General features: G+C 33.9%; 1 protein-coding gene across 2 annotated transcripts in view; it reads right to left on the bottom strand.

Moving 5' to 3' along the window:
* Positions 1-11,589, bottom strand: part of TWSG1 (twisted gastrulation BMP signaling modulator 1) — a 44,607-nt gene extending 33,018 nt beyond the window's left edge. The window contains exons 1-2 of one of the 2 annotated variants that reach the window (XM_060776431.2): positions 11,332-11,589; positions 2,977-3,140 (exon numbers count right to left, since the gene is read on the bottom strand). In XM_060776431.2, coding sequence (XP_060632414.1) covers positions 2,977-3,099 — 123 coding nt within the window. In that variant the 5' untranslated portion in view covers positions 3,100-3,140; positions 11,332-11,589. Of the gene's footprint in view, positions 1-2,976; positions 3,141-11,148; positions 11,272-11,331 lie in introns of those variants that run through there. The other variant, XM_067469342.1, reaches the window with a different exon arrangement.

Raw genomic sequence — 11,589 nt, forward strand, 5'->3', positions numbered from 1 at the left:
TGTATATATTGATATGCAGTTTTCCCTTAACTCTATGTTGTTTGAGGTTGTGGGAGGGACTGCAGAACATGTGACCCGATCTGGGACAATTCAGACTGAGACTCCATTTTAGAAGTCAGTCAGTACAGTTTAGAAGTCAGTCAATTGTCAGTATTAGTGTCAGTATGCTACAGTGTATAGTCAGTCTTTATTGAGTGTTTAGTAATGAATTAGACTGAAGAAAGTATTAGTCTGTATACAACAAGAAGAGCCTAAAACAGAATGATTTAGAGAACAAATTGTTTAAACTATCAACCAATGGGAAATGTACCTGTATGCTGAATACATGAAATCTGTAAGTAAATGTTACTTTTAATGAAGACTACCTATTTTTGGTCTCTTGAGAGCATGATTTAAAAGCAATATATTTTATGGGAAAGTAGATGTTTTTCGGTAACTGAAATAACACTTCTGAAGATGAGCGATATAGTTTGTGCATATCTTTGTTCCTAACAGTTCAGAGAGATAACGAGGTATATCAGTCTAACAACTGAGAAACCTAATTTGCCTTGCATGAATACTAGTGGATATTTATCACTAAGGAGAAGATTCAATCAAATGAGTATTTAATTCTTCTCAGGAAGATCATACTTTACAAAAAGGTTATGATTATTCCAAATAGTATGAATGCCAATTAATCTCCAAAAGGGTCATGCTTCCAAAAGGCTATGGAGATTCCTGGTTTTCCAAAAGGTTCAACCTGCCTAGGAAGGAAGTTCCAAAGTTTCAAGGAAGCTGCTGAGAAGGCTCTTTTTGCTTTTCCCAACAATTATGAGAGAAGAAATATACTTCAAGAATCTTTGATCTCACGTTTAGTTTAATATTCGTTACAGAAATCTAGATTTACAGAACTTTATAAGCCTAATGTTTAAGGAAACATTAACACAGAAGTTTCAGATAAGATTATATTGTAAGGAAAATAACACACGTGTAAATGATCATTAAGTATCTTGTCATCCTATTAATAAGTTTGATTCAGTGATAATAATAATACTGTATATACTCGAGTATAAGCCTAGTTTTTCAGCCCCTTTTTTAGGATGAAAAAGCCCCCCTCGGCTTATACTTGAGTCAAGGTTATTTATTATTTTACTTTGTTATGAGTATTATTTTAATTACACTTATTATCTTACTCTATTATTACATTTACATTATTTTACTCTATTATTGTTTTATTACATTTATTATTTTTCTCTATTTGTTATTGTTATTATTACATTTATTATTTTATCTATTATTATTACATGTATTATTTTACTCTATGTATTATTATTGGTATTATTGCATTTACATTATCTTACTCTATTATTTTATTACATTATGATCATTGACCGTAATAAAGTTTACTTACTATTATTTTACTCTATTTATTATTGTTATTATTACATTTCCAATATTTTACTCTACTATTACATGTCCATTATTTTATTCTGTTATTATTATTTTGTATTACATTTATTATTTTACTCTATTGTTATTGGAAGGATATGTAAGCACATTTAGATTGAAGAATGCTAGAATAATGGTTTAATCAGAGTTGGACAGTCTTATCTTAAATTACGGTTTTATGTAAATATTCAAAAACATTTAACCTGCTGATGCCTCAATTAATATAATTTTATTGGTATCTATTTTGTTTTACCAGTAGCTGCTGTATTTCCCACCCTCAGCTTATACTCAATACGTTTTCCCAGGTTTTTTGTGGTAAAATTAGGTGCCTTGGCTTATATTCGGGTCGGCTTATACTCAAATATATACGTTAAATTATTTCCACCATTTTCCCCTCATTTATTTCTTACCCACCTCTCCTCGTGGCAGGTTACAACATGGTTAAAACACATAATCATTGTAAACATTCTAAAAAATACACATATTAAAGCAGTAGTTCTCAACCTTCCTAATGCCGCGACCCCTTAATACAGTTCCTCATGTTGTGATGACCCCCAACCATAATGTTACTTTCGTTGCTACTTCATAACTGTAATTTTGCTCCTGTTGTGAATTGTAATGTAAATATCTGATATGCAGGATATATTTTCAGTCCCTGGACCAAATTTGGCACAAATACCCGGTACGCCCAGAATTTGAATACTGATGGGGTTGGGGGTGATTGATTTTGTCATTTGGTAATGCTGGAGTTGCTGGGATTTATAGTTCACCTTAAATCAAAGAGCCTTCCGAACTCCACCAATGATGGAATTGAATCAAACATGGCACACAGAATTCCCATGACGAACAGAAAATACTGGGAAGGTTTGGTGGACAATGACCTTGAGTTTTTGGAGTTGTAGTTCACCTACATCCAGAGAACACTGTGGACTCAAGCAATGATGGATCTGGATCAAACTTGGCACAAATACTCAATATGCCCAAATGTGAACACTGGTAGAGTTTGGAGAAAATAGACCTTGCCATTTGGGAGTTGTAGTTGTTGGGATTTATAGTTCACCCACAATGAAATACTATTCTCAACCCCACCAACAATACAATTGGACCAAACTTTCCACACAGAACCCCCATGACCAACTGAAAATACTATGTTATCTGATGGTCTTTGGTGACCCCTCTGACACCCCCTCGCGACCCCCACAGGGGTCCCGACCCCCAGGTAGAGAAACACTGTATTAAAGGTATTTCCATAAAATACACATATTAAAACATATTTCTATACATATTAAAGTACACAGAACAAATATTAAAACACAACTGACTGGGTAGTGCTTGCTAGATTCTGATTTTATGAATGGCATAATGAAAATGAATCAGAGACATAAAACAAAAGCAAACCCAAAGTACCAGAAGTCTTTGACATAAGTATTCTATGTATATTTAATTAATGTAATTGTTTTGAGTTTGCTGTTTTGCTATCACCGCAAGACGAACCCGGGTATTTTTCCTCCCTCAATTCATTCAAAAGGCAAAAACTTCCTTCCATACCTGTATTAAGCACTTGCTGACATCGCTAGCACACAGCGCCTTATTGCACCCCATTGACGACGGGACCCAGACAAAGAACAGCAGCCCAATTACAACTGGCACTCCAAAGTACAACAACTTCATTTTTCTTGCAGGTGGGAGATCTCTGGAATTGTCAGGCAGCGCTGAAATGAAAAGCAGCACAAAGAGCCTACTTTCATTGAGGCAGAAGCTTAAATCTTTTTCATCTTTGCCACATAATTCTTCTAAAGCGGCTCTTGCTTTATTTTTGTTTCTGTGGGTTTTTGATGCTCAACCCAAGAGCGCATGTGGCATAAACAGAGGCTCTTATATAATCATAGGTCAACCAGACACTTTCTGTAAGACTTCACATTCTTGTAACACTTGGTATTTCCAATTCTGATCCAGAAAACAAATAGCAGCCATTGAGCTACATGCATTATGACTAAATAAGATCCTTTATGACTAAATAAGATCTTTTACAGAATCACAGCAAAGAGTAGCAGCGAAGCAATGATGCACAAAGAAATGAGAACATGTTTTAACATATAACATCAGAGTGTTTCAGCACCAGCTGTATTAATTTACAAACAAGGCTTTTAAATCGGATGGCGCCACAGGGAACTGGATAAATGCCCAATCTTGATGAACAGAACTTCTTGAGTGATACTGTATTAGCACAGCATGTGCATTTGTGAATGGTGAAACTCAACAATGTCTGACTCATATTCACTTATACTAATACTGTATATACTTGAGTATAAGCAGAGTTTTTCAGCCCCTTTTAAGGCTGAAAAAGCCCCCCTCGGCATATACTTGAGTCAAAGTTATTTATCATTTTGTATATGCATATGTAGTAGTAGTAGTAGTAGTAGTAATAATAATAATAATAATAATAATAATAATAAATAGAGTAAAATAATAAACGTAATAATATTTATCATTTTACTATTATTTTAATTATTTTAATTATTTTTATTTATTATTATTGATACATTATTTTACTCTATTATTATTACATTTATTATTTTACTCTTTATTATTACTATTACATTTATTATTTTACTCTATTTATTATTATGTATACATCATTTTACTCTATTATTGTTACATTTATTATTTATTATTATTACATTTATTATTTTACTCCATTATTATTGTTAGTATTATGGTACATTTACATTATTTTATACTATTATTATTTTACTCATTTATTATTACTATTACATTTATTATTTATATTACATTTATTGTTTTACTCTAATTATTATTATGTATACATTATTTTACTCTATTGTTGTTACATTTATTATTTATTATTATTACATTTATTATTTTACTCTATTATTATTGTTAGTATTATAGTACACTTACATTGTTTTACTCTATTATTATTATTATTATTATTTTATTACATTTATTATTTTACTCGTTTATTATTACTATTATATTTATTATTTATAATTTTTATTACATTTCTTATTTTAATCTATTTATTATTATGTATACATTATTTTACTCTATTGTTGTTACATTTATTATTTATTATTATTACATTTATTATTTTACTCTATTATTATTGTTAGGATTATGGTACATTTACATTATTTTACTCTATTATTATTTTAGTACATTTATTATTTTACTCTCATTATTATTATTTGTGAATGGTGAAACTCGACAATGTCAGGGCTCTAACTCATATTCATTTATACTACATACTGTATATACTTGAGTATAAGCCGAGTTTTTCAGCCCCTTTTTAGGTTGAAAAAGTCCCGTTCGGCATATACTCGAGTCAAAGTTATTTATCAGTTTGTATATGCATATGTAGTAGTAGTAGTAGTAATAATAATAATAATAATAAATAGAGTAAAATAATAAATGTAATAAGATAATATTTATCATTTTACTATTATTTTAATATTTATTATTTTTATTTATTATTATTGATACATTATTTTACTCTATTATTATTACATTTATTATTTTACTCTTTATTATTACTATTACATTTATTATTTTACTCTATTATTATGTATACATTATTTTACTCTATTATTGTTGCATTTATTATTTATTATTATTACATTTATTATTTTACTCCATTATTTTTGTTAGTATTATGGCACATTTACATTACTTTACACTATTATTATTATTTTATTACATTTATTATTTTACTCGTTTATTATTATTACTACATTTATTATTTTTATTACATTTATTATTTTACTCTAATTATTATTATGTATACATTATTTTATTCTATTATTGTTGCATTTATTACTTATTATTATTACATTTATTATTTTACTCCATTATTATTGTTAGTATTATGGTACATTTACATTATTTTACTCTATTATTATTATTTTATTACATTTATTATTTTACTTGTTTATTATTACTATTACATTGATTATTTATTATTTTTATTACATTTATTATTTTACTCTTATTATTATGTATGCATTATTTTACTCTATTATTGTTGCATTTATTATTTATTATTATTACATTTATTATTTTGCTCTATTATTATTGTTAGGATTGTGGTACATTTACATTATTTTTATTATTATTTTATTACATTTATTATTTTACTCTCATTATTATTGGAAGGATACATAAGCTTATTTACATTGAAGGTGGTTAGAATAATGGTTTAATCAGAGTTGGACAGTCTTATCTTAAATTATAGTTTTATGTAAACATTCAAAAACATTTAACATACTGATGCCTTGATAAATGTAATTGTATTGGTATCTATTTTTAAGTTGACCAGTAACTTCTGCATTTCCCATCCTCGGCTTATACTCGAGTCAATACTTTTTCCCAGTTTTTTGTGGTAAAATTAGGTGCCTAGGCTTATATTCGGGTTGACTTATACTTGAGTATATATGAGTATGTATTCTCAAACCCAACTATCAGCCTCCTAAACCCATACTATCTAGTTGGACAACCCCAAAACAACAGAGCATCAAGAAATGAGTATCACAAACCTTCTTCCTTAAACAAACCGTTTTATATGACTGGAAATGTTACATTTTGGACAGCAACTTCCAGCATTCCCCAGTATCATGGCTAATGGCCATACCGGCTGCTTGATTCTAGAAGCTGTAGATCAGGAAAACCATGCTGCTGGTCTATTCACCGTATGAGAACCTAGTGTTTAAATGCTCATTAAGTGCATCTTTACTGAACTACAAGCCAGTGGTTTAACAGTGCCTTCGGGACACTTTACAGCAGTATTATTGCAAGGCAGGATACAACATATTATGCCATTCTCTGTCAAGCATTTCCTCTTTTCTGCATTTCAGAATACTTAGCCATCACACACTTACATGACTAAGTTGAATTTTTTGACAAATTCACCTATAGATTTTCCCATTTAATATGTTACCGCTGTGCAGATAGGCTGACTGATCTCCATACAAATCAAAGTTATGAAGTGCAGACAAATCCTGTGGGACTTGTTTACATTCATCATCCATTCAAATCATTACAAAATTGAATTCTATGTATTGTCGAAGGCTTAATTCTCTTTAATTCTCTTAATTCTCTCTTGAATTCTCTTTAAACCTGTCCCAATAGAAGTTGTGACTCCTATCTTTGTAAACAATTAAGATATTTAATGTAGTCACCTATTTAATGGATGTAAAAATATTTTCTAAAAGTATCGTAAAAATACATTTCTAAATCTATTATTTACTAGCTGTCCCCTGCCACGTGTTGCTGTGGCCCAGTGTGTGTATTTCTGTTTTGTGTATATGTGTGTATATGTATGTTTGCGTATATATGTGGTTTTGTGTACAAATTTGGTGTCAATTCGTCCAGTGGTTTTTGAGTTATGTTAATCCCACAAACGAACATTACTTTTTTATTTATATAGACTAGCCATCCCCTGCTATGCAGTCTGTGTATATGAGTTTTGTGTGTGTATATGTGTGTGTATATATAGTTGTATATATATTTGTGTATATGAGTTTTGTGTGTGTATATGTGTGTGTATATATTTGTGTATATGTGTTTGCGCGTGTGTATATATATATATATATATATATATGCACTGGGGAAAGTGGAAGGTAAAAGGAAGAGGGGCCGACCAAGGGCAAGATGGATGGATGGCATCCTTGAAGTGACTGGACTGACCTTGAAGGAGCTGGGGGTGGTGACAGCCGACAGGGAGCTCTGGCGTGGGCTGGTCCATGAGGTCACGAAGAGTCGGAGACAACTGAACGAATGAACAATATATCTTGAGGGGGATATATATATATGGTTTTGCACATGCGCTGTAATGTAATTTTGGGTTTTTGGCTTTTTAAGTCTCTTCTCCTGTGTTTTTCTGTTTTTATGAGTGATGGTCACTCATTGGCCTGATAGGCGTATTGTGTCCAAATTTGGTTTCTATTCGTTCAGTGGTTTTTGAGTTATGTTAATCCCACAAATGAACATTTTTATTTATATAGATTTTACATATTGAAGCAAGCTTGCAAAGAATGCACAGAGCTGTTTTAAAGTTCAGATCCTCTGAAGATGCCAGCCACGGATTCAGGCGAAACATCAGGAGAAAATGCTGCTATAACATGGCCATACAGCTCGGAAATCCACAGTTATGATGTAATTGCTAGGATTCTTTTTTCCAACTCAAACATGAGGAACTCATAGCCAAAATTAGCGAAATGTCCATCACTAATTTCAAGAAACAACATGAGTTTGTCAATTACTAAGCTGTACATTTGAGTTTACAACTGGAAGGAAAGTTTTCTAAGGTGCTGAAGTGTTTTCCTTGCAGGAAAACACATACACAGAAAACACAGATGTATTTGCTTTCCACGGAAAGCAAATGCCTCTGCCAAAAGGCAGAGGACTCAGCCAAGAGAGACCAAAGCAGATCCTCACTTTTGGCACGCTGTATGAAAGCGGATTTGGCACCCAGGGGAGACGGAAAGGGGTCACACTAAGAACACAAGAGTTGATAGAGGAGGGGGGGGGGGATAAAAATTATATAAATATAAATATAAATGTAATGTTCATTTGTGGGATTAACATAACTCAATAACCACTGGGTGCATTGACATGAAATTTGGACACAAGACACTGATCAAGCCAACGAGTGACTATCACTCATAAAAACACAGGAAAAAATACAGCAGAAGAGACTTAAATAGCCAAAAAACAAAGAAATACATTACAACGCATGCGCAAAACTACATATATACACAAATATATACAGAAATATATACACGCATATATGCACACACAAGACACATACACAGAATGGGGAAAGGAGAGAGAGAAAGAAGGAAAGAAAGAAAGGTAGAGAAGGAAGGAAGGAGAGAATGAAATAAAAAAGTGAAAGAGGGAAGGAAGGAGAGAAGGAAGGAAAGAGACAAGGAAGGATGGAACCAAAGAGCAAAGGAAGTGAGAAAAGAAACAGAGAAGGAAGGAAGAAGGGAAAGAAAAAGAGGGAAGGAAGGAAGGAAGGAAGGAAGGAAGGAAGGAAGGAGGGAGGGAGGGAGGGAGGGAGGGAAGGAAGGAGAGAAAGAAAGAAAGAAAGAAAGAAAGAAAGAAGACAAAGAGGGAGGGAAGGTTGGCCACAACAATGCATGCATGCAGCTGCAATGCATGCAGCTGGTATGTGTGTGTGTGTGTATATATATATACACACACGCCTTCAAAGAACCTGCTGACTTAGGGTAACCCCATAATTTTCATATGATTTTTTAAGGCATGGGATACTCAGAGGTGGTTTTGCCAGTTCTTCCTACAGCACCTGGGTTTTTTTGGGGTGCTCCCATCAAAGTACTAACCAGAGCTCACCCTTCCAAGATCAGACAGGCATGGGCAAACTTTGTCCTTCCTGGTGTTTTGGACTTCAACTCCTGCAATTCCTAACAGCCGGTAGGCTGTTAGGAATTACGGGAGTTGAAGTCCAAAACACCTGGAAGGCCAAAGTTTGCTCATGCCTGCTAAATTAAATACTCCTTACCTTTATCCATGTAATCTCTGAGATCCAGACCTATGCTTTACCCAAGTAATGGTGAGGCCAATCACTAAGTAGTCATTATTTTCACCCAAATCACTTCCGAGACCCATAAACCACTCATTAAGTTTACTCAAGTGAACTATGTTTCACTCCAAGTGATGCTGTGGCCCATAACAACTTCTCATTAGGCTTGATCAAAATTACCTCTGAGGTCCGTAACTACTTGCTAAGTTTACTCACGCAATCTTGAGGTCCAGAACTTCAATTACTATTATGTTTATTTGTACCCTGCTTTTCTCTCCAATGCTGAGGCATCAATACATGTGAAGTTCATTCAAGTTATCTCTGAGACCAGTAACTACTCCTCAGGTTTACTCACGACATTTTAGATGGTCCAGCATACCCAATAGTGAGGCCCACAACTACTCGTTGGGTTCACTCAAGTTACCTCTTGAGACCTGTAACTATTCCTGAAGTTCACTGAAATGATCTTTGAAATCCAGAACTACATTTTACATAATAACTACTCACTAAATTTATGTTTTTCCCAAGTAACCTCCAAAACCTGTAACTACTAACTCAAGTTATCTCTAAGGCCCACAATTACTTGTTACAATTTATTCAAGGAATCTCCAAGATCCAGAACTATATTTGACAGCAAGTCATGGCAGAGGTCCACAACTACCTCATTCTCCATGAGGTTTACTCAAGTTAACCACGTTTTCACCTCAAGTAATGCTCATAACTACTTGTTAAGTTTAATCAAATAAAGCAGAGGCTCATAACTTTTTGTTAAGTTTACTTAAGTTAACGCTGAGGCTCATAACTAATTGTTAAGTTTACCTAAGTCATGTTGAGTCTCTTAACTACTTGTTACATTTACTCAAGTCATGCTGAGGCTCATAGCTAATTGTTAAGTTTACTAAAGTTATACTCAGGCTCATAACTTCTTGTTATATTTACTCAAGTAACATTGAGGCTCATACCTTCTTGTTAAGTTTACTCTGGTCATACTCAGGCTCATAACTACTTGTTAAATTTGCCCAAGTCATGTTGAGGCTCTTAATGTCTTAAGTTTACTGAAGTAACGCAGAGGATTATAACTAATTGTTAAGTTTACCTAAGACATATTAAGGCTTATAACAACTTGATAAGTTTACTCAGGCAACACTAAGGTTTTTAACTACATGCTAAGTTTACTAAACTCCTATTTGTGGTTATTCAAGTTATACTCAGGCTCATAACTTCTTGTTAAGTTTACTCAAGTCATACTCAGGCTCATAACTACTTGTTACATTTACTCAAGTCATACTCAGGCTCATAACTTCTTGTTAAGTTTACTCAAATCATACTCAGGCTCATAACTACTGTTACATTTACTCAAGTCATGCTGAAGCTCTTCACTACTTGTTACATTTACTGAAGTCATGCTGAAGCTCTTAACTACTTGTTACATTTACTCAAATCATAGTCAAGCTCATAACTTCTTGTTAAGCCTACTCAAGTCATACACAGGCTCATAACTACTTGTTACGTTTATTCAAGTCATACTCAAGCTCATAACTTCTTGTTAAGTTTACTCAAATCATACTCAGGCTCACAACTATTGTTACGTTTACTCAAGTCATGCTGAAGCTTTTAACTACTTGTTATATTTACTCAAGTCATTCTCAAGCTCATAACTTCTTGTTAAGTTTACTCAAGTCATACTCAGGCTCATAACTACTTGTTACATTTGCTCAAGAAACACTGAGGCCCATAACTACTTGTTATGTTTACTCAAGTCATGCTGAACCTCATAACTTCTTGTTATGTTTACTCAAATCATACTCAGGCTCACAACTATTGTTACACTTACTCAAGTCATGCTGAAGCTCATAACTTCTTGTTAAGCTTACTCAAGTCATACACAGGCTCATAACTTCTTGTTACGTTTACTCAAGTCATGCTGAAGCTCTTAACTACTTATTACTTTTACTCAAGCAATGCTCAAGCTCTTAACTACTTGTTACATTTACTCAAATCATTCTCAGGCTCATAACTACTTGTTACATTTGCTCAAGCAACACTGAGGCTCATAACTAATTGTTATGTTTACCCAAGTCATGCAGAGGCTCCAAACTACTTGTTAAGTTCACTCAAGGAATACTGAGACTCAACTAATAGTTAAATTTACTTACCCAAGTCATGCAGAGAGGCTCAGAACTTCTTACAAGTTTCCTCCAGACATGCAGAGGCTCCTAACTACTTGTTAAGTTCACTCAAGTAATAGTTATGTTTGCCCAAGTGATGCAGAGGCTGCTAACTAAGAGCTAAGTCTACTCAGGCAATACTGAGGCTCCTGAACTACTTGTTGAGCTTACCCAAGGGATGATGCAGAGGCTCCCACCTCCTTGTGAGGCTTGCTCAGGCAGCACTGGAGGAGGCGCAGAGCTCCCTCCCTTCCCAGCACTGCCCAAGGGGGGCGGGGGAGGCCACTACTGTCTCGGGTGGTCTCTCCTGCGCGACCAGGCCCAATGGCTGCTTCTCCTCCTCCTCCCCCTCGTCGTTGCTGGAAGTCTGGAGCGGAGTCTCTCTCCCTTCAGCGTCGGGGAAGGAGAGGCAAGGAGGGAGGGAAAAGG

Source organism: Anolis sagrei, chromosome 5, assembly GCF_037176765.1.
Source record: "Anolis sagrei isolate rAnoSag1 chromosome 5, rAnoSag1.mat, whole genome shotgun sequence".
Classification (NCBI taxonomy): Eukaryota; Metazoa; Chordata; class Lepidosauria; order Squamata; family Dactyloidae; genus Anolis; species Anolis sagrei.